At 43.7% G+C, this 25,357-nt stretch overlaps 1 protein-coding gene across 5 annotated transcripts in view; it reads left to right on the forward strand.

Annotated features, from left to right (window-relative positions):
• Positions 1 to 331: 331 nt before the first annotated feature.
• slit1a (slit homolog 1a (Drosophila)) overlaps positions 332 to 25,357 on the forward strand; it is an 88,728-nt gene continuing 63,702 nt past the window's right edge. For all 5 annotated transcript variants that reach the window (XM_044213183.1, XM_044213186.1, XM_044213184.1 and 2 more), the window contains exons 1-4: positions 332 to 1,029; positions 11,482 to 11,553; positions 13,791 to 13,862; positions 15,380 to 15,451. In XM_044213183.1, coding sequence (XP_044069118.1) covers positions 821 to 1,029; positions 11,482 to 11,553; positions 13,791 to 13,862; positions 15,380 to 15,451 — 425 coding nt within the window. In that variant the 5' untranslated portion in view covers positions 332 to 820. The remainder of the gene's footprint in view (positions 1,030 to 11,481; positions 11,554 to 13,790; positions 13,863 to 15,379; positions 15,452 to 25,357) is intronic.

Consider the following 25,357-nt stretch of genomic DNA (forward strand, 5'->3'; position numbering starts at 1 on the left):
GTACACATTCACACTCACACACACACTCACACACACAGCCCAGTCTCCCCACAGCCTCTCCCTTCGGGCAGGGGTTATGCAGTGTCATGCAGGTTAGCTCTCTCTCCAGGGGTTTGCCTGGAGGCAAACCTGAGAGAAAAGGAGTGGAGTAGATTTGCGAATAGAATCAAGGGAATGAAAGAGAGATCTCGAGAATGAGAGTGAGTTCAGGCAGGGTTCTGGGGGGGTGTTGTGTGAGGAGGGAGAGGAGTGGGGGAGGAGAGGAGGGGTAGGGGTGGAGTTGGGGGGCTCTGCTATTTGTAGATCCTTGTGATGGATGACTGGTGTGTGTGTATGTGAGAGAGAGAGAGAGAGAGAGAAAGAGACTGGCTATTTTTTCTTTCTGCTCTTTCCCTATTCCCTCTCTCTTCAGGCGAGCAGAGCAGAGCGGGACTGAGTAAGAGGAGGACAGAGACGCAGACGTGTGCAGACCAGAGCACAGCAACTCCACAAAGACAAGAGAGGAGAAGAGTTTGCAAGGAGAAAATAAGAGAAAGAAAACAGCTTTTTTTTTTTACATCAGCAAACTGTGGTGGATATCATACCTACATCAAAAGAAATCTAGAAGAACAAAAAGGATTTGCTTTGCTTCACAGCTAAGAGGAAAATATTAGCATTTCTTATTTGTTTTCTATTGATATTCACCACAAATATATAATTATTCTAGGGGACTTGCAAAGTGTAGCAGGACTCTTGGTTTTTGCAGAGAAGCAGAGAAACCAAGGTGGACAGAGAGAAGTAGGGGTTTGTTAAAGAAGAGCTGGCTGCTGTGGTGGTGAATATGCCCGTTAGAGGTAGCTGTTTTGGGGCAGGCATGGGCAGGCTGGCCAGACAGCCACTCTGGATGTGGGTGGTGATGCTCTGTGCCCTGCTCATTGGCAATGCCAGTGCCTGCCCAGCCCTGTGTACCTGCAGTGGCACCACAGTAGACTGCCACGGACTGGGTCTCAGAACCATGCCAAGGAATATCCCCCGCAACACTGAAAGACTGTGAGTACCATATGTACTCTAGCTCCTTGTATGTGTGTATATATGTGTGTGTGTGTGTGTGATAGAGAAACTCCCTGATGGTGTCCCTCTGTCTTCTTTTTTCACTGTTTCCCTTCTGTTTGCTATATTGTATTGTATTGTAATGCCTGAATATATTGTAGTGGTGCACATGACTTTGCTTAGACTGAAAGAGAACAATAGCCCTGCCTGTAAAGCTGTGTGTGTGTGTGTCAGTCAGTCAATCACTCACTGGCATTCCAGTCAGGTATAAATAGGCATGAGGGACTGGAAAGAGCAGGAGCAGATGTGTGCCTTTCACATGTGTCCATAATTTACTTACCTGCTTGTTTATGCTTGCTGCATGTATTTGATGTTTTTTATAAATCCTTAAAGCAAATGGATGGAGTCTAATTTTTGCTCCACTTTTTAATGTGACATAAATATAGAGATTAAAAAGTAAAGTTAAAGTTTAAACATTTAAAAGAACCAGATTTGCTGTCTGTTCTGTGGTTAATTTATATTCTGTTATATTTGGGAATACCCCCCCCCCCCCCCCCCATCCACACTCATATCATATGTCCTGTCTGTGCAGCACTGTGCCTCCCTTTATCTCTTTTTTTCCCCTCTCCCCCTTTTCACTTTTCTCCACTCCCGAGCCAAAGACTCCCCTCTCCCCCCTTCTCATGCCCGTGAACACTCACTCCACAAATTGTTAAATCATGTAGAAAATTAAGCAAATCTGCTACTTAAGTGAGTCTTGCGCGAGGATCACGTAGCTGTCTTGTAAAACACAGGGAGGATGGGCGATGGAGGAAGAGGTGAGACGCCGGCTTGCAGAGTGGAGTTTCTCTGTCTTTTCTGACATTCCTCTGAAATATTCATCAGTAAATCAGAAGTGAGGAGTGCAGGGAGGGAAATAGATTGTTCTGTTTCAGCTTTTAGAATATCAATCCTGAATAAAACATGCAGTGGGAACGGAGGAGAGAAAGTCTGTGTCAGAGGCAGCATTGGCATAGTGGGAGCTAACTGCATATTTTATACTTTTCATATTTAATTTCTAAGAACACCTTTTTTTTTTTTGGCCTGGCTGTCTGCATGTTTCCGGGTTGCTTATGTGCAAATGCTGGTTCAACATTGAATCAGAGAGGAAACATGGTCATTTTGTGGTTTCCTTTTACATGAATGGCCATTCACACTGGAAATATACCCTGCCCCTCCACTCAAGAGCATTTTTGTGTTAAAAGTTTTTTGTGCATTCATAGGTAATTTACAGCAGGGGATCCATCTCTGGATGTTTTCAAGCACCTCTAGAACACTCAGGACGCATTTTAAACATGATGTGTATAAAGGTCGTGTGTAATTTATTCCTGGGTCATTGCCTTTTTTGTGTGTGGGGGGGGGGTGGGGGTATGTATTAGTTGTGTGTGTAGGTCATGTAGAAGATAGCTAGTATAATAGCTACTTAACAATAGAGACTATCCTCTTCTGCAAGTGCAAGACTGTGCAAATCAGTGCAGCCCACCCTGCCTCACATGATGCTCCCATGTGCAGAGCTAGATTTATGTGTATGTATTTTCAAAATGTGTGTTTCTGTGAATGAAGTTGTGCACCCACTACTGGGGGCAACGATGAGTTGTGAGTTAGTCACGTTTTTATAGAATTGTCCCACAAGTTTGTAGCCCTTGACTTTGGGATACACTGTTAACAGAAGCTTTTGCTTTGTAGAAATGTATTTAAATTACAAAGATTTCAAATGTGTAATGCTGCAAAATGTACTTGCCTCACATTAATGGGAGGAGGAGGCGTAGCATTAGTGTTAAGCTAACAAAGTAGAAAAGGTTGCACTTCACTTTGCTGTATGTTTATGGATATCTGTGTGTATGTGTGTGTTTGTGCTAATGTATACAGGGTGATGCTTTTGGGAGATAGAGTGTGTGTGTTAGAGAAGGAGGGGGTTGGTTTTGGGAAGTGTGTGTGTTTGTGGGGTGGGGTGTGTGTATAGAGGGTGTTGAGACAGGCAGCAGAATCCTATTTGCACTTGTCATTGTGGGTTTGGATCAGGTCTGACCCCTGCGCTCCTCAGACTGAAGCCTGTAATGAGACTGTGAGCTCCATGTATTAAAATCACACCCTGCCTCATACGGGCCACCGGCCACTCCCTCCCCCTCTGCTTCCTCTCTGTATCCATTCTCTCTCTCCATCTTTTTCCTTGCCTCTCTTCTCCCTTGTCTCCGGGCCTTGTTTATATTCATCTGCTGTGGCAAAATAACACATGGTATTCACATTGATATCAGGCTACGCTGAGAGAAAATCTGTGAGGCTGATTAAAGTGACTCTACACAGGCAGTAAATGTTGTTAGTTAAGCTTTTAGGTGGACAAGTATTGACCAAACCTGCAGCCCTTCTCTCTCCTTGCTTTATCTCTCTAACAGCCCTGCTGCTTAGATTAAGTATGTGTCTCGTCTGTGAATGAGTTGATTTGCTGAAGGGGAGGAGCTTTGTGTGTGTGTGTGTGTGTGTGTGTGTGTATGAGTGTGTACCTTTGTCTAATTGCAAAAAGCCAGTGTACTGATGATGTATTTTCTGTGCCAGAAAATACCCTGTACTGAGATTTGGGGCCATGTTGGAGCTCCTCCAGAATAGGGAAGGTAGAGGCTGCAAACCATATGCGCGCGCGCACTTGTGTGTGTGTGTGCACGTGTGTGTGCGTGCATGTGTGTGTGCACGTGTGTGTGTGCGTGCACGTGTGTGTGTGTGTGTGTGTTTTCATGCATGCCTGTATAAATCTGATGTTCACTTGTGTTTGTTCATAAACTTGTATGTGCCTCCATATGTGAATGTGCATGCGTGCAGTGAATAAGTAATGTTAGATGAAAACACATGAGGTTTGGTGGTGGTTGAAGATGAGGGGCTCCCTCGCTTCAATAACCATGTTTATGTATTTGGGGGTTGGAGGTGTGTGTGCATGTGCCAGAGAATGCCTGCCGTGTTTTTGGCACCAGCACATAGCTGTTACAACTGACAGCTCACCGGCCACCTGATCCATAATTTACCCTGACAAGACTGAACACAGCCTGCCCACTACCTGCCAACTCTGGCTATGTGACTAAAGTGGAAAGAGCGAGATGGGAAAAGACAAAGAAGTGGGGTGAGGGGTGGAGCTGTGGGGGTCGAGCGCAGGATGAGATGATCCTTCAAGGCGAGGTTGGCACAATGACTGAGTTGGTAATCACTAATGAAGGGATTACTGCATAGAGGAGTGAAGAGACGTGTAACTCAACCACAAAGCTAAAGAATGAATAAACGAGATTATGTTATTTATTATAAAGGGAAAAATATGTCTAGCTCCGAGGCAGACTTAATTTCATTCAGGTCCTTTTTTACAATCTAATATATCTATCCTCATAGCCGGTAATCCCGTGAGGAGTGATAATGCCTAGAATGAAGATCATTTAGAGAATGTTTATGCTCAGTGGAGAATTGTGAAATTACAGGCCTGGGACTCAGTCAGTTCAATTTATTGCCTGCACTACACAGCTGTGGTCTTTTCACTTGTACTGAATACTGTGGTGGATGCCATCGCTATAGCTGTCTTTGGAGTTCAGTTTTTGTCAGTTGTCTTGTCAGTCCTCTGCCAGACAAAGTATGTGGTAATATAGGTATTGTAGGCCAAAGTAGTTCCTCCTTTGGCACTCTGGGCTGTTTGTATTTTTCAATTGGTCTAAGCATTTAGTCACCTTTTTACATTTTGCATACATGCGTCATAAGCATGTTGCTTGTCTAAGCAGAGTGATGACAGACTGCTGAGCATCAAAGCCAGCTGCCGTGTGTCTAAACTCACCCCAGACCCACTGGCCTGCTCTCCTGATGAGCGCAGCTACTTTATGGTAGTGTTTGATTGCACTCATGAGAGACACACACACACATCAAATTGACCCCATCAGTGGGATGTGTGTATGTCAATGAATGCCTTCCAACACTAACGCACTTTTGTTTAACTTGCAGAATACCTGTCTGACATTCTTGTATATAATGTGTATGTGCATGTGCATATGCCAGTGTACATGCATGATTGCTTTGCATGCCTATTTAAGAGTGGCTGTATCTCAGCAGACCATGAAAATCGAATCATCTCTCAGAAGTCCATATTTCCTTTTAACCCTCCTGGCTAGCCAATAAGAAGCTGGCAATAGAGAGTGAAGGGTGTGTGTGTGTGTGTGCGTGTGTGCGTGTGTGCATGTGTGTTAAAATGCACATCAGTGAACACACTCCTGATATGGAAGATATGCCTTCATAATCCACATTTCACGCTAGTCAAGATGCTTTTGATGTGATACAAGTTTGAGAGGATATTATGGGCAGCAATTCAGATGCAAGGAGCACTTGAGATCTGCATCAGTCTGCACACTTATCATATCAGTGCAGTGTTTAGTGCAACATTGGAGTGTTTTAATGTACTCTGCTTGAGTCATTCTTAATTCTCAAATATATTAATATATCAATGATTTTCTCGATTATTCTAGTTATAGTCTATTAATAGTCCAGAAAGAGTCCAAGGTCTTCAAATATCTTGTTTTGTCTGACCAACAGTCTAAATTCTCCCATTTTAGCAGCTGAAACCAGTCAATGTTTGGCATTTGTGCTTGAAATATAACCGAAACAATTACTTGATTATCAGAAAAGTTTCAGATAAAATGTCTTTTGATTGACTAATCACTTAATTGACTTATCGTTCCAGCTTTTGCAGTGGACAAAAGCTAGCAGATGAGCTAATGCAGATATCAGTGTGCTCTGTCAAGGAGAGAGCCCCGCATAGAGCAACTCTTTATTCTTGGGGATCAACAGATAGATTCAAGCACACATGCAGCATCCATCAAATTAGTCGTCAGCGCACATCTGTCAGGCAAACGTCTTCTCAGTCTTCCGTGTGGAATAACTGAAACATAATAGATGTGGCAGAGCAGATGTTTTGTCCACATGATACACTTTACAGTCAAAGTACACATTCATATAGCCTAAATGCCTTCATGCAGGACTCAAAGCCACAACAGAACCTCAGCGTCTGTCACTGAACAAACTACAGATGCAGTACAAACCATAAAAGACCCTTCAGTTTCTGCTTTTACTACTGCCCTGTGTGTGTTCTTTTCCCAGCCTGTGGCAGTAATACACATTGGAACAGATGTTTAATTGATTCACTTCGGCCTGAGAGAGTGCCATAAGTTATCTATGTTTGATCAGAAAGTGGCTGTGTGATACTTTCCTCCCTTGTCTTTTCCCTGGCTATTTAACAGCAGCATCTGCTTCATGAAAAAAAATCAGAGTCTCCTTGTTATTGTAGTGTGAAGGCCAGGTGAAAACGCCAAAAGATAGATGCTTGGGTTCTGGTCCCTGACATTTACCTGTAGCTGTTTATAAAACGAGAGAGGCTCTGCAAGATGTAGGAGACCTTGCATCGGTCAAGGCTCCGAGAAGGGGTTGTGTGTGTGTGTGTGTATGTGTGTCCAATGCATGTGTAGGATCTGCTTGATGCTTTACCTTTCCTATCAATAATCTTGCTCCTGAGGCCTGACTGAGCAGAATGAAAACTGTAAATAGCCCTTGAGGAGCCCAGGAGCTGGGAAAACACTCTCAGACATCTATGCACACACGCACACTTAGACGCTTGCTGACGCACACACACACTAAAAATGTACAGTTGAGGGCCTTAACTGCTCGTCTGAAAGCCACATTTCAATGGGAGGGAATGTTTTGTTCAAGCTGAGCAGAAATCTGACCTCTTAGTGTGGATAGAAGTGTTCCAGTTGGGTTTAAGAGTGTGTTATTTTGGTCATGGTGGTCTGCTTTCTCTCTCTCTCTCTCTCTCTCTCTCTCTCTCTCTCTCTCTCTCTTTCACTTTCTCAGTCTCTCTATCTTTGAGTAGGAGGTTGTTGTGAGCCCAGATGGTACTTCCTGGTTCCATAGACTATCGGACCAACTAGTATGTAGGCCGCTTTCTCCGCATAGTGTACCAGGCCTCTTCTCTCCACTGACGTTTCCCAGACAACCCGTCAGCTCTTCACAGCTCCCGGCTTCTTGCAACACTCCACCACACTGCTCCACACCGTCGCTTCTAGGCAGCTAACAACACTGTCAGAGCAGCTCTGTCTTCTTTCTGTCTCTCAGTGACTCTATCTTTTTTTTTCTCTTTCTCTCCTGCATGTTTCACGGCTGTCACGTCCATATGTTGTGGAGTCTGGAGGAGAAGGAATGCTTCAATCTTCTGCAGCTTCTCAACCTGTTCAGTTCATTCATTAGGGAGAATGCTTGCTGGTATGGTCAAATAGCATTATCAGTGTGTGATTGTGGTTAATGAGCATCCACGCTTGGGCTGTACAGGACCTCAGGCCTCTGATCATCAGATTGTTTCCACAGTGAGGAGTTTGGAGAGCACCGTGCAACTGATTCTCAATCAGCTGGCTTCTGTCTTCCCTGCCAGGCTAAAGCTGTTCAGGACAAATGGTCCTGTGGCGCTCACAGCAGCTATACAGAATGACTGCACTGCAAAAAATAAGCTCCTTAATAAGTCATTTAAGTCTAATTTCAAAGAGGAAGGGGGCGAGATGCATTTAATTCCAGTCAAAATCCTGACTTGTTTGCCTCGTGTAGAGTTCAGTCTGAATGAACTTTGACCTGCAAAATATCAAGTTTCACCTTCGATATGAAGGATTAACATGTTGCCATTTCAGCCTGGCTACATTGTGTCTTGTCCTGCCTACTTTTTGCCACGGCCTGTGAGCAAGTTTTGCATTGCCAATTGTTTTGTGGCTGGAAGCATAAGACTATTAAACTGAAGCTTGGTATCAACAGTGACCCACCTTTGTCACGTCATACCCCAGTATTGGGACACATTTTCCTGTATATGACAGGAAAAGAGTGTGACCATACAATTTTCAATAGTCCCCCAACCTTAGTGTCCAAAGTGTGGCAGCAATTAAGCTGATCAATTAAAAATTAACAGCTTCACAAAACTGTTGATATGTGTGAACTTTAAAAGGGTGGTTTGCCTTATTATGCCTTAAGTAAGTGATAATTTTGACTTGTTTGCTAGCCTGCACTGTCCCACTGCGGCTATATTCTTTTCAGTTCTGCAGTGTTTCTGCATAAATTTATAATGTTGGTGAAAAGCTGTACAGCCAATAGTAGTTTCTCTTGTGATCATTATGTTCTTTTGCTCTGGCCAGCTCCCAGCAGAACACATTTGCCTTCCCCACAGGCACTGTTTGTGTATATGCCAGGAGGTGTGCTTGTGTGCGTTCCTTGTTACAGTATATTCATATGGTGTTTGCGTATGTGTGTAAGAAACAGAGCACATGTGGATATTTGTATCTGCGTGAGTATATCTGTACGCAGGCCTTAGAAAACCAGTGTGTTTGTCCTCCCTATAGTCCTGGGGTTTCATTTCATGTAATGTTGCTCAATTTGAACCAGGTTCCCCTCAGCCGAGGGACCCCAGCAGCTGGCAGAAATAAACATAATGAGTTTTTCAGCATTGTAGCAGTGCTCTCAGCCCCTTTGAATTATATAGATGTGGATTGGTGGAGCATAGCTGCCGCGTGTCCACCCGAGGGAAGGTGCACCAGGAAGTACTCCCAGGCATCAATCAACTTGGGACAGAAGATAAAGAGGGATTAGATAGTGATGTCATAAATCCACTTGCTCTCCAGAAAGTGTGTCAGCATTGGGAATCCTTACAGAGTTTCCAGAGGATGGAATGGATTTGACTGAAGCAGTTGGAGGTGGAAATCCTTTGCTGTAGGAACTGGGAATTATACCTAATAATTTTATTTAGTTGTACTATGTAATACTGCAGTACAGTAATGTGAAAACCTGCACAAAGTCAGTATTACAAAACATCTGTTTATGAAAGGAGTGGACATGCCTTTGCTGCTGTGCCAAAATCCATTGCTTAGGTTCCTTTGATTGTAAAACAAAGAAAATAGCAGTGACTGATATTGTAGCTAATAAACAACAGATTTTTCTTTGAGGCATTGACACCATATATTACTTTGGCTTACAGTGCCCTTATGCAGACATGGAATCAACACAGAGATGAACGCCGCTGACTCCAGACTTTATGCATGTCTAGAGTTCATATTCTCTTACCTTTCTGTATTTAAGATGTGGGTTCAACTTAGCACCAAAGTTCACTGACCATGTGTATACCACTACTGTGTGTGTGCGTGCACATGCAAAAATTACTTCCCGGTCTAAAGCTGATGTGAATCCCAGCTACTTTCCATCAACCAGAACAACAGAACATCCTCACAGACAGGAGTAAATTGGCGAGTTTCCCCAGAGACAGAACACTCCCTAGGGTCAGCAGACATTATCAGATGGGTCAAACACCAGGAGCTGTAGCACTATATACAGGCCATATGCTTTATTATAAAGCCCAGTGTGCACTTTATTAGTAACATTTCCCTTTTTATGCAAAATGCATGCTTGGGATAGTGAATTTCATAAATGTACAGCTCAGTATAACAGTTAACTGTAGAAGGTCATGTGAACATGCACAAGTCATCAATCCTTGTAGCAGATGAGGTACAGTCAGAACATTGTTATTTGGGCAGTTTTCAAGGACCTGATTATCACCTGGGCAATTTCAAGGACTTGAAAACATTGCATGATTTCTGTTGCAAAATGCCAATGGAAAAGGTCAGGATATGGCATAAACAGTGTGGATCCTGACTAGTAAAAACATCATAGGCTGCTGGTGGCATTTGAGCATTGCCTAAATGTCACAACATTGCTGAACTGGTGCATGGCCAATATGGTTTTTAAGATGGGTACTTTCAGCATGTCTGAAGACGTTTCCAGGAACAGTAAAATTAGTTCAGTCACCAGATCTCAACTAACAAAACACTTTGAGATGTTGTTGCATAACGGCTTTGACTAGTCAACTCTGGAGTACATGCAGAAACTACGGCATGTCTCTTATTACAGGATAAAGCAAGACCTCATTGCTGTAGGAGAAAAGTGTGGTTTCACTTGTTTACGTGTGAGTCATTTTTCCACATATTCCCCCCTGCCACCCCTCTGTCTCACTCACAACCATCTCCTTTCTCCTCTTCTATCTTTCTCCTTTTTAATGTCCTCCGGGTGTCATCAGCCCTGACCACCCTGAAGATAAGACATTGGGAATCCAGAAGTGTGTGTGGGTGTATGTGTGTGCCTATCTGCGTAAGCACCTGTAATGAGCACCACATGTTTGTGTATTGGAGCCCGGGCTAATGAAGCCCAGTCCATTATTTATTTCCCGTGGCCCTGTCGCTTGGCCTGTCGATGCACCTGTGTACACACACGCATGCATGCATGCACACACACACACACACACCATCTGTCTATAATGACCGTTCTCTTTCGTACTGCATAGCGCTACAGTCCCTAGAGTGGTCATTAGACGAGAGAGTGACTGAGGGAGAGAGACCAGCGCTTTCAGCGTAGGTTTGGAACCAGTTTTTTGGTTGTGCTTTTGGGTGGGGGGTTGGGGGGGTCAGGGTAAGGTGGACCCATAATGCTTAGAAAGTGCAGTAGCACAGAGAAACGTTTGCGAGCTTTGCCTGCTTTCTTTTCCCTCTGTCATGAGAATACAGTCTGCTACTGAAGTTAAATATGAATCTTTCACAGTCTTCTGCAGCTACAAAGGACAATATAAACCTTTCTTATATCAACAGAGGTAACTGAATCCACCAAACCACTGAGAGTGCCACAGTCAAATTCAGCATGGTACAATCAGAGCTATCAAATACAAAACACACAATTCAGCACCTTTCGTTTTCAACAATTTTGTCTCTCCCTTCTTTTGCAGCGATGGCCAGCTCTCAGCAGGGAGGCTGCTCCTATTGTATCCACAGCTCTTAGCTTTCTGGCCTTGTGGCCCTACCCAAATCCCCTCCGCTGGCTCCTGCTAATCCCCACCAATAGTGGACAGGGCAGACAGAGAGAGAGGGGGGTTGTGGGTAAGGGCTGGAATAGAAAGGCAAACAGGCAGCTCAAATGTGGCTTCCATTTTAATAGGACTTCTTAATATCTCCCAGTGGAATTAAAACTGAGCGTGAACTTCCCTTTAACACAACCTTTCTGATTTCACCTGTCAATATATGTTACATTTCACATCACATCTAAAGCAATTTGTATTTCATAAACACACCAGCAATTAAAGACATTCTCAGCATATATTACACCAGTAGCATGATTTAGCAAACAGCTTGGGGCACTGTGTGTGCACCATGTGTGTCTGAAGTGTGTGGATGTGTGTGTTGCAAAACTCCAGATAAGATTTTGACTTAGGTATCAGTAGACAAAGATGCCTCCATGCCACCGTCTGCTCCTTTAGTCATCAGTCTTAACAGGTTCAGAGGGAGAATAAAGCTAAATTATTCATATATGTTTGCGTGTCTGTCTTCGCAGGGAGCTGAATGGGAATAACCTCACGCGCATCACCAAGAGTGACTTTGCCGGACTCAAGTACATCCGAGTTCTGTAAGTACTTGCCTTCATGTTCATGTGTGATGATGAGATGTTTGTATCTATATCTGTGGTGCATGTGAATGTCTGAGTTTATCTATTCATGCATACCTGAGCTGTATCTAACCTTGCAGCTCACAAGTTCTACAGACTTGCCGCTCAAATTAGCATACACCCAGTGAAGTGGAGATGCTTCTGTCAAGAGTCCTACTCCAGAGTACATTAAGCTACTGAGTGACTGCAGCTAGTGAAGTAATGGACTTCTCTTTCACTGTATTCTGTCTGTTGTAGTAGCACTTATTGTCCCTTAGACACACACTCACTTGCCCTCTGTTCCCACACATCAACATGTAATGTGTACACAAGCGCCAGTCCTAAATAGGCTCTCAACACAGTTAACACATTCAGGTGAAGTCATTGACTCCCCCTGTGTTGAAATTAAACAGCACTTGTGACTTCAGGTATTAAAGTAGTTGTAAAAGTGTCTACATGTGTACATGTGTGCGCACACACTTGTGAGTAATGCCTTAGGTGTTAAAAATACTGCCAGAGGGGAAGCTGTGTAGACCTGAACATGTTTTAAATGTAACACGAGCTGCACATAATTCCGACTTGCCGACTATTTTCAAGCCTCATCATTTCTCGCCCATCCCCCTGTCTTCCCCTTCTTTTCTGAGCTTCAGCTTGCTTGTTCCCACTGCTCCTTGTCCCCTCTCGTCTTCCCATGCATGCCTTCTTTTCTGCACCACCTTCTACCCCCACGTGGAGGTTAAATACCTTTGTGTCGGCAGCTTGTCACTAGCAAGTAAGAAGGAAACAACTCCTTGCAGGGGTACTAAAGACAGACCTTCCCTTGCTGTAAAGTCTCTGATTCCCTTGCAGCCACCACTTTGCTACACGTAACACTCACAGGCACACCCACACACACACTGCTAGCTTTCTGAAATGTCAGCCAACCATATACATGAATGTCTGTGTGCAACCAGAAAAAAGTCTGTCTCTATGTATTGGGGGGTGACGTCTGTGGGGCAACAGCATTAAGACTAACAGCGTGTTGACCTCTGATCCTGCTGACCCCTGGGCAACCCAAACAGGAACAGATGTTTATCTTTACAGTCAGCTGCCATCTATCCTGTCAGTCTAAAATCAACACAACTGATTTACTTCCATTCGTCTGGCACTGGGTGCTTGGCTGGGCAAATCAGCAATGTGTGTGTGAGAGAATGCACAACAACAGAGGAACTATAGGGAAAAAGTAGAAAGAAAGAGATCAGAAAAATTGAAGCCTATGTGCCCTTAGACTGTCTGTAAAAAAAAGTTTTCTCAATTTAAAAGTACTCGTCAAAATTTTTTTCACTTTCATCTAAATTCATGAGAAAGAGATCGGAGGTGAATTGCACTTTTCTCTCTATGTTTATGGAGTGCGAACAGTGATTAGCATTTATATTCGATGGGGAGGAAGCCCAGACTGCTGAGTTGCAGCGCGGCATGGCCTCACAGGAGACATGAGAGGTTGCCTTCAACACAGAACAGTTGTATACGTAATGAAGGAAAGCTCTTGTTGCTTCTAAAGCTGTTGGAGGCTTTTCTCTCCTTCCTGGCCTTGTGTTATTGTAACACTTCCAAAACCATCCAAGACTGTTTTTTGTGCGTTAGCTTTGGCAATGTAGGTGAGGAAAGGATGTGTTCCTGCTTGTGTGTGTGTACTGTATGTTTGTGTGCATCCATGTTTGTTTGTGTATGACTAATAGCCTTCATGTACTGCCTGCAACTCTAATACTGTCCAACTATGCAATCCAACAGGGACACATACACACACAGCCTACTTTCCCTTGATTGTGCCAATTGTAAAAACCTTGGAGCCCACCTCAGTCTCCCCTCTCACACTTTCTGACCCCATGCCTACCTTTCGTCTCGTCTCCACCTAGCTGCTACACCCAGTGGACCACACCAGAGCCCGGACCCACACTTTCTGAGCCACCTTAGAAACTTTCCTGGCTGCTATTCCTGCTTCTTTTGCCAAGATTCCACACTGTGCCCCCAGTCCACACCACTGCCCTGTGTGTGTGAGGTGTTAAATATACTGCACCCAGCTTGAATATACATACTGCAAGAAGTCTCGCCACCCAAACCCCAAAGCCCCCTATACTTTGTTAAAGCTTGAGTGACCATCTACAGACTTGTAAAAAAAAAGTCAAAGCCACACTGTATCACGTAGTTTCTAAGGCTCTCTCTCTGTCCTCTCTCTGCAGGCAACTGATGGAGAATCAGATTACTGTGATCGAGCGTGGGGCTTTTGATGACATGAAGGAGCTAGAGAGACTGTGAGTACCACCCAGGGTTTTCTGTAGATAGGCTGACCAGAAATAACACATTTTTATGTATTTTCTAAACTTGAACTTGAAAATGAATATCCCACCCTTCTACTGATCTTTATTCAGTACTTGTATTAGTTGAGTGTAATGAGACTAACAGGAGGAACCGACCGTAAATGGTGTATCAAGTTTGAGGCACTTCCCTGTCATTCCATTGTGGTCGGATGGTGCTGAGAGGGTACAGCGTGGGCTGGGAGTATTTTTTATTAGCTTTGCCTGACAGGAATCCCCTCAGTGGGATATGTGGGCTTAAGAGGCCTCCCCCACCGCAGACCCTGGCTCATCTGGACAGCACCAGGACTCCTCGACAGCTTGTAAACCGGCTGGGAAAACACACAGACAAACACAGTCAACCACACCTCAACCAGCTCATTAGCAAATCAATAGGGCTACCCACATGGAAACCTGCACAGCAGATGACTTTATGGACACATGCCGTCATGCACACATAGTGGTTAACTTATAAAAGACTTTCCCCTGATCTGAAACCCACATTAACAATTTACATTACCAAACTCGAGGCCATGAACAGCTCGCTTTCCCTCCTCCTTCATATTCAACTGATCCCAAACATTGGGTAGACATATCCATGTGCCAGACCAATGTGGAAATTAAGCGGCTCGTTTCTCTAATGTTTAAAAGCCACTAACCCACCAGCAGGTACAGTTCAGTGTGAACGGCACGGCAGCAGACCATTAATGCCCATTGCGCACTAAATCTCCACCTCAGCTGGCTAAGCACTCTTCTCAGTGTATACAGTGAGTGGCACAGGTCCCAACATCTGTCTGAATGTGTCTGAAGGAATGGCAGCGGCCTGCCTTACAGATTTGCAGCCTTTGTGTCCCACAGCCGCTGCATTAACTCCCATGTGCCTCCAATGGACCATTCAGGGAGAAGAGAGTTGTGGTTTCTAACAGATTAGCAACAGTCTGTTCCTCATTGACTTAATTGTTGTATTTGCATAAAGCCTGCCAGTCTTGGACGTTAGTTGTTTGACATGGAGTCTGTTGCCAACCACCATTCCTGTCAATGCTTCCTTGGGCTTGAATAGGCTCATCCATATATCTTTATTTTATTTAGAAGCATCTTGTTTTGATAGTTCACCCCAGATAAAATCTGTTCGCGTTCAGATAACTGGTGGATGTAATTCATTTGTTTAAATGGGAATGTTGCTATTCAGTTACTCTGGGAAAGTCAGCAGAGCACTGAATTCTACTAGGTGCAGCATTGTAATTTAACTGTGCAGAGATAATTTACGGGCCTGTCTCTGACTAGAAGTTCAATTCCCCTGAACTTTCTGCTGGATATTTATGTGACATTCAGAGCACACTGAAACACAATAGCCTGTGGCTAAGCCGATTCTACGGCAGCTAGCAGAAATTATTCACAGCCTACACAAGGGCACACATGCATAGACACACACACACACAAACTCACTGGTTGATCATATGTTTTCCCTGCCGCAGGCGGCTGAACCGTAATCAACTGCAGCAGCTTCCTGAGTTGCTGTTTCAGAAGAACCCTGCCCTGTCTCGACTGTAAGTGCATTCACTTTTTTATTTCAATTGCACACTTTTTCTTCTCTGTCAGTGCACACAGCATCTCTCTTTGTCTTTTCTTTAGTACACAAGCCACCAATGTTGCTCAGAGATCTTATGTACTACAACAATATACTGCACAGCATGGTTTCAAGAAGTATGATGAATGTTGGCTTTGGTTTAGTTTGGTTTAAACACAATTAAAGGACAATTAAGCTTCAAATAGACTTGCTGGACTGCCATCGGGTCTCATTAACATTCTGACTTATTAGGTGAAGTGTGTGAAGTGCACCCTGTGATTTCCACTGTACTTATTGTCTGTAACTGGATGAGTGGAAATCTGAGTTCTTTGCACATCATTGGGTTTTCATGCCAAGTCTTCTGCAGTTTCTCTGTGCTAGTCGTCTGCGAGAGAATCCACTGGTGACAGGGAGTTGGTGTGACATTGGGACTTGAACTAAGGGACGCATTAGACTTTGAACTCTGTTCAGGGTGAAAGGATGTCTGTTTTTGTTAATGAGGTTGTTTTATGTCACAGGAAAAGTCCCCAAAGCTTACTCTGCCAGTGGACTAATATACCTCCATTGAATGAATGAAATATGTCATCACAGTTTTCATTCGGTTTCCACTTGTTAAGGCCAATCCCATACTGTCACACACCCACACATCCTTACACTCATGCGCCCCATGCAGTGAGACAATCCCACAGTAATGCTAAACTTTTATTCCCATCTGCAGCAAGACTCAGTGTTTTTTTTCTTTCTTTCTTTGGGATAATCAGTATCCCTGTTGCTAGCTGATCATTCCGGCTCCCATTATTCCAGTTCAGATTACCTGGAGCATCTGGGAATAATGAAACAGTGGGACATGGAAAAATCATTTCCCTCCCTTCAATCCACATCATGGTACTACTAACCCATGACCGCGGCCTCACCCCCCCAACCCCCCCATCTTGAATCTATCTGTCACTTCCTCGCAACTATCTCCTCACGTCAGCTATCATCATGCCAAAACCAACCTGTAGCGCTTTAGGGCAATGCCTCATCTTTTGGGGCAAGGCTGGCCTGCTTGTGGCTTGCTAACACTGAGCAGCACTAAGTTGTCCGTCTAGCTGGAATAGACACAGACCAGACCAAGGCCTTCCAGACCAGCGGATGGCCTTGAACAAGCATGATTAGTCCATCTGGAGCAGCGGGCTCTGCCAACATCCAGAGGATTGTGCTAACACAGCTCCCCTGTTTCATCCAATCTAACTTCACGCTCATTATTCTAAACCTAGCACTGGCTTTTTTTGCCACATTCTGGAGAATGAGACTTTGTTTAACATTGCTTAATCAATTCGCTATGTGTCTGTGTATACACTCATTTGTTCTTTATCCTTGGCTGCATTAAAGAGAACCATAATGGACCTTGAAGCTTTTCAGGTGTGGAAGTGGTACATTCTTTAGCAGTTAAAACAAATGAACAATCCAGGGCTATGGAATTGAAAATAATGCAATCTTTATGGTGACTGTGTTTGATTGACAGTTGATATTTTATTTTATCTAGTGCTTGTTAAAAATGTCTGTAAAAGTGTCTAGTAGTGTGGGATCAGGAGCAGCAGTAGAAGCAAAGGTTTTTCTTAATGTGTTTCTTAACTCCTGCGCGGCGTGTCTGGGCCACACCGTGGGTTCTGATTCCAGTCTGATGTGGTTAGGTTACAGCCTCGTCTCACTCCCGCCAGCAGCTTTTAATGGACTTAAAAGGTTCTCAGCTCCCAGGGGAAGACTTTCTCCACTATTTCATGTGTGCATTTGTGTGTGTGTGTGTGTGTGTGTATGAGGATGACAGAGAGAGAGAGAGAGAGAGAGAGACAGTCTATGGTTGCATATGTATTTGTGTGTTTTTGCACTTGCTCAAGTGCTCACTGGGGCTTGTTAGGGTCTGCCTTTATGATCCTAACAAGAGAGGTTAATGTGAAAGCCTGCTGCCCTCAGGTTTAGCACTAACCCAGATGGTTTCTCTTCTCTCAGATGCAGGATTAATTGCCCCCCTTCCCTTTTTCTGTACTTTTTACCCTCTTACTTTCAGTCTCTTCTACTCCCCTCTTTTTTTCTCTTTTTGCTCATTCCAGAGTGAGGGTTTGAGGAAAAGCTTGTATAACAAAGTGGCTATTTGTCTTAGACATCCTACTGAGAGGACAAACAGAAAGAAGGTGGTAGGGTATAGAGGAGGGAGGGGTAGCAGATGAGATCGTTGCTCTCATTAAACTTTTGAGGAAAAGCTAGCTGGGTTAATAAAAGACTGTCAGTTAAATGAGCAGAGGACTGTTGATTTGTGGGGAGTTTTTAAACAGTTGACTCCCATGCAGTCATTAAGCCAATGGGTAATGAGTTTTCACTACAAAGGGAAGAAGGAGAATTAATGCAAGTGTTCTTGCTAGAACACAGATTTTTTCTGGGCTTTTTCTAATAGAAAACAGAGAACAAATTCATATTTAAAAATAATTACTTTTATCTTTGCAATAATTCTGCCAAAGCTCGAACCTTAGTTAGGTGAAAATGGAAAGAATGTCTGTACAAAACAGAGAATTGAGGCAGTGCACTTATATTTTACTGAGCCACGTGTTCTGCTTTCTGTTTTGAAAGCCTACCTCTTCTACACCCTACTATCTACACCCCCGCTCCTCTGTCTCTTGCCTGAGAGATACCAGAGACACTGATGCATGAGGGGCAGAAGAGAGATAATTGGAATTGATTAGAGATGATTAGAGATAGTTGGAGTTAGTTAAAGCTGCCTGTGATGGATGGCACAGACGAGAAGGCATGGAAACGGTGCCGCAGAGGTGAGAGGCGCTGCGCAGAACATCAGTGAACAATAACAGTGAAAATAGAGTTGCATTCATCACTGTTAACGACCTGTTGCCCCCAGCCCACCACCCCTGACTTCTCCTCATCCCACTTCCACTGCACTTCAGATCTGTAATCTACTCATCCATGTCTGTAATTAGTGTCTTGTCGCAGTGGGAGAGCAGGAGGAAGGAAGTACCGCGGGATGGAGCAAAAAAAGAGGGATAGGTGAGCGGAGCTGGAGGAGCGCAGAGCAGTTAGCTTGATAGCTGGCCCCGGGGAATAGCATCTGGTTTGGGCTCAGGATGGGGAGTTGGGAAGGAGGAGGTGAAGGGGTATTTTGTGGTTTTTGATTACCGTGTTGCTTGTTGCTGCCGCAAACAAATGCCGGCAACAACACAGGCTTGTTTGAAGGGGTGTTGCTTTCATTAATGGCTAACATGCGGTATTACGTGGTGGGGTGAGGGGACGTGAGGAGAGGTTTTCCCTTGTGTAATACCCCCGGGAGGTATGAAGGAGGAGGAGGGAGGAGGGAAGGGTGTGGTAGTACCTGCACTACAGGTGAGGCAAGGAAACCCTGGCAAAGGATCGGAGAGGGGATGTGTCTCATCCTTCTGTAAGATCTTTCATTTTCGTGTTAATGCTTGACGACGGGCATTTGATATACACAAACCCTAAACACACACACTGAAATATTGGCTGGGTGACACACATTCATTTGTGCATACACACAAGAGAGAGAAAAAAAGAAGGAAAATGTAAATAACACTAATTAGACACAAACACACACAGAATAACACTATAATTACATCTCTGTGTGCTAATGTGTGGATGGCAGGCATACACGAGGGATTGCATTCTTTATATGGCTTTGACTGTAGATAAAAGAGCGGCTTCAACTATGTGTTGATGCGGAGCTATCTGTTCTGTGTTTGTGTTGGAGGGATGCTGTGTTTTCTGTTTGTTGATCACTTGATGCTTAGGGAACGGTAGCTCAGTGTGAGAAGAAAGAATTGTTTGGGGGAAGGAGATCTAGAATAAATAATGTGCACTATCATTAAATCTATAAATCATCTCTCTGTCACCGTGTTCCCACTTTGTTACCATTCAATAAATAGTATTTTCCCCTTTTCATTTGCTGCAGAATGATTGGCTTGTAAACTCGCTCTGGTGTTCCAAGACTTTTTGTGCCACAAAGCAAGCAAATTAACTCTTTCAACTTTTTACTTTTTGTGTATGACTGGAAGACGTGAATGTGTTTTTATTTTTCTCCCTGTGACTGTTTTTAAGTGTTTGTATAATAATATGCTGTGTGTGTGTCTGTTCATGCATGTGTGTCTGGCAGGCTGTTAATGGTCCAAGCTGGTCTTGTCGTTTCCTTCTCTTTGTTTCTGCTTATGAATGACCTGCCTCGACGTGCTAGGTCTCTCCCTCTCCCTCAGAGGACCATTTGGGCCCCCGCTTGGCAGCAGTCCCCATGGCAACCCTCTTCATCAGGAGGTTTCTGTGCCATCGATGGCAGACATCCTGATTTCTTGACTGCAGTTTGTCTGACACTAAGTAAACAGTGACAGCAAAGACTTTAGTGAGTAAGGTTAACTTTGGACACAAAAAAAAGCAAAACATCTCCATGTATCAGAGTAACTGGCTACTTACAGGGTCGGTTCACCCAAAATTATGATTTTTTTTACTTACCACCAGTGGTATCTACCCTCACAGATAGTGTTTTAATTAATCTCTGTTTTGCGGTGCTCAAACCATCGAAAAATGTAACAGCAACATCTCTTTTCTTTGGTAGAAATGAAAATTGTGGAGTATCCAGAGCAACAGGGATACTGTTTTTGGAAAGAGATACAGTTGCTGAATTTCTAAAATATAATTTTGCAATGCTGTGAGCACCACCAACAAAAATCAGTTCTCCCCCATTGTACTGGGGGAGAACTCAGAAACAGATATATCAAAACCTGGATAAATAAAACCAAAACTATTTGCGTGACTATATACTACTAGAGTTAAGTGAGATTTTTTTTATTCCTAATTTGAGTGAATTGACTCTTTAAGTTCTAACTTTCTAGATGCAGGGCTAGAGTTCAGGTCTTTGCAGGAGTGTGAAACACCTGACCCGGCGGCCATCTGAAAAATACCAGGCAGGCCTTAACTCCTTGCCTCTGCCCCTGTCCTTGTCAGCTGGTAAAAGTGGCTTTTATGGCTTGTCGCTGTTTTCTTTACGAGTCGGACCGTGTGTGAGAGAGAAATGCAGACCAAACCATGTGAGGAGAGCGGAAGCCAAAAGGGAGTAATTTAAAAACCACTCCGCCATCTGAAATATTCACAACCGCAGCACAAGGGGAGCGAGAGAGAAAGAGAGGAGAAAAAACAGACAGAAGAAGAAGAGAGTGAAAGAAGAGAGTGAGATGGTCAGAGTTGCAAAAAGAGAGGAGCAAAGATGCGGCAAAAGCAGGATAGAAACAGCGGTGTTTATATTTACTAACGATTCTGTGTCCTTCCTCATGAATAATTGAACAGATGGATTGAGGCTTGTTAAATATTCACACTAAAGCGCTGGGACATCAGTGCTGTTGTGTGTGTGTGTGTGTGCACGTGTGTGTCCAGCGTCTGGTACACACTGCTCTACATACTCAGCTCTGATGCTCTAAATATTCTTACAAGCAAACATGCACGCACACACACACACACAATTTCCACTGCGATGACCACCCCAATCATACACACGTGCGCATTTTCTTGTTTGTGTGTGTGCATGTACATCTTCACATTGGGAACTGGCCTGGTCATTATGAATTGATACAGCATGAATAAGACATCACAGTGTGGTCTAGATCCATCATGAGTATACACACACAGGGATTTCACTCGCGGAGCTGCCGAAGGAGGCCTCCTCCTCCTCCTCCTCCTCCTCCTCTCTGTGCTGCTACCGACAGTTTGCCTCCTGTGATGACTGGCTTTGCCTGGTTCAGATTGGAACTGACACACATGGGAGAAATGGCTGCCCTCATGTCCTCACACGCAAAAACACACACACACTCACTCCATGGAATCTCCAAGCAGGGGCTTGCGGAATGCTGCAATTCCGGCCAGGAATAACAACCCATATAGTGCTAGTTGGGTTGTCCTGCTTGTGTGTGTATGAACACATGCTTAGTGGACGTGTGTGTGCATAATGGCTCTGTACAGTTAAGCAGCATAGAGTATGAAAGCAGCTATCAGAATGAAAAATCCAGCTCATTCATCACAGGCTTAATAGAATGCAATCTCCCTGCAATAGGTGTTTCCCTCACTCAGTGCATCTGTCCATCTCGTTACGGTTCAGTTAAGGATCTGGGGTTTCGATCAACACTATCTGCTCTGGATCATCATGTGGAAGTGTTGTGTGTGAGGAGCTTAGCAGGAAGACTACAGTGTCTGTGTGTAATCTGTAGTTATGAGCTGTTAGGGTCTGGACTTGAGACTCCGGAGCTCAGTGTTGGAAGTAACCCAAGCAGACCCAAACACAGCCTCTCCTCCTTTGGGCCGGGAGAGAGAGGGAGGGAGAGATAGAGAAAGATCGAAACCCTTCTCAACATCCTCTGAAGCAGGAAGAAGCACAAAACTACCCACACATGCGCATGTGTTGCCTAGCACACATGCCCAGCAAACCCACACGCGTACAGTAAATGATTGTTCCAGCCCTATCCTGTGGCCTCGGGCTCTGTCTCTGATTCTGAGATTTAAAAAGAGCAAACAAACAAACTGCAGAACAAATTATGCCTTCTCACACACACATACACACACACAATCACACAAATGCTACTGCACACATACTTTGCCCACCTCCTGCTGATGTGCTGCTGTAGCAGCCAATGCTCTGCGGGACTCGGACTCAGGCTGTATACCTTTTCTGAGCAAGCGGAAGACACACACACAAAGAAAAAGTTGGGAGGTTAAATGGTTCAAAAAGCCTCATATTTTCTGAACGAGATCTGCTCCAATTGCTTGGGAAAAGTGTGGTGTAATGGATGGAAAGAGATTTTTGGATTTTTAGTTGTGTGTGTGTATATGTAATTATAGGCTTTAGACGCATCCCTTTATCCCCTGGAAGGAGAGTCTTTGGTTGAACTCCTTCCTCTTCCCTGTGGCTATATTTCTGTGTGTTTGTGTATGCGTTTGTGAACTCTGGGCTCTGTCTCCTTTCTGTCTGTGGTGAGTAGGTTCATTCTTTGGGCTTTATACTTAGCACACCTCCAGGCCTTTTGTTCTTGAGACTCCACAGGCTGCAGAGCTGCTGCCACATAGCCGCTGAACTTGGAAACTTGGTGACTTGGAGTGTTTCACTGTATAAAGACAATGGCTTGTGGCAAGGTTAATGAGGTCAAGGTGGTGCAGGCTAATGGTGAAAGAAGCAAACTTGTGACAACAGGTTTGAATCTCAGCTAAGAAAATCTTGGTTGGCTAAGTGAATGAGGCAACTTTTGTCTTTCTGCAACTGCTTTTGAGGCACCCTTGAGCACACCTCCTCTTTCCTACAGCTCAGATAGAGCTGCTAATTGGTAGCTGTGGACTGTGATTGTGCTACAAAGCTTCCTTGTATTATATATCTCTGTGTGTATTTAGATGCATTGCAGTTATATGAGAAAATAAAGGCAACATTCAGATGTATTGTATGTAATCCTTCTGATATTAAAGATGGAATTTCATTTGGCATTTTTAACAGACCTTGATTACTTGGTAATATTTCAAATTACTCTTGACATTCATACAGATTACTCTGGATATGTCTGGCTTTTGATTTTGTGTGTGCGCCACAGTGAACTGAATGCAAAGTGGTGTTTTAAAAAAGATCTTTAATGTTGCAACACAAACTGCAAATATAATATTCATAAAAGTACATAAAGTGCTGTAAAAGTCTAGCATCTATAACTACCTAACTCCCCAACTCATCAATATACTGGTTTTGTATTTTAATATTTAGGTATTGTGATTGCAACTCCAGCCTTATTAGAAGAGCCAGTGTTACAGACAATGTACCCAGTCTCTTTGTAGCTTTAATGAGTCTGTCTTTTCTAAATGGATCTCTTGCAGAAAGGCAATGTCAGCTCCCTTCTGTCTCAAATACATTAGAAGTTTTTTCTTTCAGGGGCCGGATTTACTTTGATATCCCATGATAGTACTTTAAGTGTATGTACCATAATCCATTATTTCCTTAAGTACTACTACTACTACAAAAAGCAACTTCTAAGCAGTACTCTGCCAAAACAAAACTTTATCACATAAAACAGGACCAAATATTAATTTACATATGTCCAGATTTTTTATAGATTTTGTAAATAATTCACCACTACTGATATAAAATATATACAAAATATGGTCAACCTCTAAATCAATAGTCCACAGTACACTAAGTAATTAATAATTCATATGTAAACAATAAACACAACAAAATCCATTCAGTTTTCATTTTTTTATTTTGAGTGATGTAAACACTTAAATCAACCTGTGTACCCATATCTGGTTATTCACAGTAATGAATTATGTGTGCATGTGAACATACTCAGTGTGACTAGTGGAAAAAGACAAGCAGACACAGCACCAAGTTTAAGCATGCATGTATTTCAAATGTTTTGAGTGCTGAATCTAACCAGAACCTTCTATCCTGTGCCTCTGTGCTCTGCACTCTCTCCTCAGCCATCCTACTTTCTCAGTAAACAAAAGACACTTGTCTGCTTAGGTAAGTGGACTGCCCACATTCCAGTAAAAATACATATTGAGCCATGCAGGGCCGGTGAGCACAGCAAAGAGGAAAAACTGAATTCTAGTACAAATGCCTATCTGTTTCCAATATTGGCTCCCTCTCACAATACTCTCCTGCTGGTATCACAGCATGAAGCAGTGATCTCATTAGCCCCAGAGCGTATGTGTATGCCGACTGTGGAGATATTTTTTGATGAGAAACAGTATGTTGTTCTGTGCAGGGGGTGACTTTCCTTCTTAGCTTTGTACAGTATAACAGGAAATCGCTGGGGGTTGGAATCGATTCCCCTTCCCTGCTGTTTTAACTAGGAGTGTACTCACACATGCACACACACCTGCCCCACCCAAACAAAGCTTCTAGAAATGAGTGTTAAATCTGAGATGCAGCCAGATCTATGTGTGTGTTTACCTGTTGTGCACTGTAACCAGAGCAGGGCCTGCAGTCCCACCAATCTGACACCTCGAAGGGAGCGAAGAGGAGGAGAGAGGCATTGAGTATTGATTGAGAAGGAGGGAGTCACAGAGAGATGGAAGGCGCAGTTGGAAAGCAGAAAGGATGAAAGAGAGGAGCACAGTGAAAGAGAAATGAAGGTGGGACAGGAGAGGAATATAAAACATCTTTTGTAATCATTTCATACTGTAGATATCCTACTTTACATTTGATTTATTATTTATACAGCTCAGAAAGTAGATTTTTCCCTCATGAACTTTAAATTGTTTTTTCAGGTAGTTTAAAATCCCTTCCTCCCGAATCTAGTGTAGCGCTGCAATTCAATCAATTAAACAGACAGAGAAAGAGGAGTGAGAAAGTGGAAAGAGGGTAAAATGAGTTAGAGGGCAATAGAAGGATCTGAAAGTGACAGACAGTGCCTGCGAAGCAATAAATAGTGTGGGGATAAAGTAAGTGGGGTTGGCAGATAAAGCGAAAGAAAGAAAAAGAGGCAGAGAGAAGAAAGATTGGCCTCATCTGTAGACTTTGAAAGGATTCTCATCTGTTCTCATCTATGTGGCCGTGCTGGGAGACAGAGAGGGAGAGGGAGCCACGGGCACCTGCAGTGGAGCATTAGCCAAAAGCCCCATTATCACTTCAAAGCTGGACTCCGCTGTAGGAGTCCTGAGTGACACTGGGGCCCTATGGAGGATGAAACACCACATAGAGATAGGAGTAGAAAGCCTCCTCCCTCTGTCAGCTTTTCCCGTTTTCCCTCTATCACCCCCCACCACCACCACCACCACCCCTTTCACTGTACCCCACTTCCTCCCTGTCATTTACCTTGTTCTGCCTTCCTTATCGCTTCCCTTTCCTCCCCCTCTATTACTTCCTCCTTGC

The sequence above is a fragment of the Siniperca chuatsi genome, linkage group LG11 (genome assembly GCF_020085105.1).
Source record: "Siniperca chuatsi isolate FFG_IHB_CAS linkage group LG11, ASM2008510v1, whole genome shotgun sequence".
Taxonomy (NCBI): Eukaryota; Metazoa; Chordata; class Actinopteri; order Centrarchiformes; family Sinipercidae; genus Siniperca; species Siniperca chuatsi.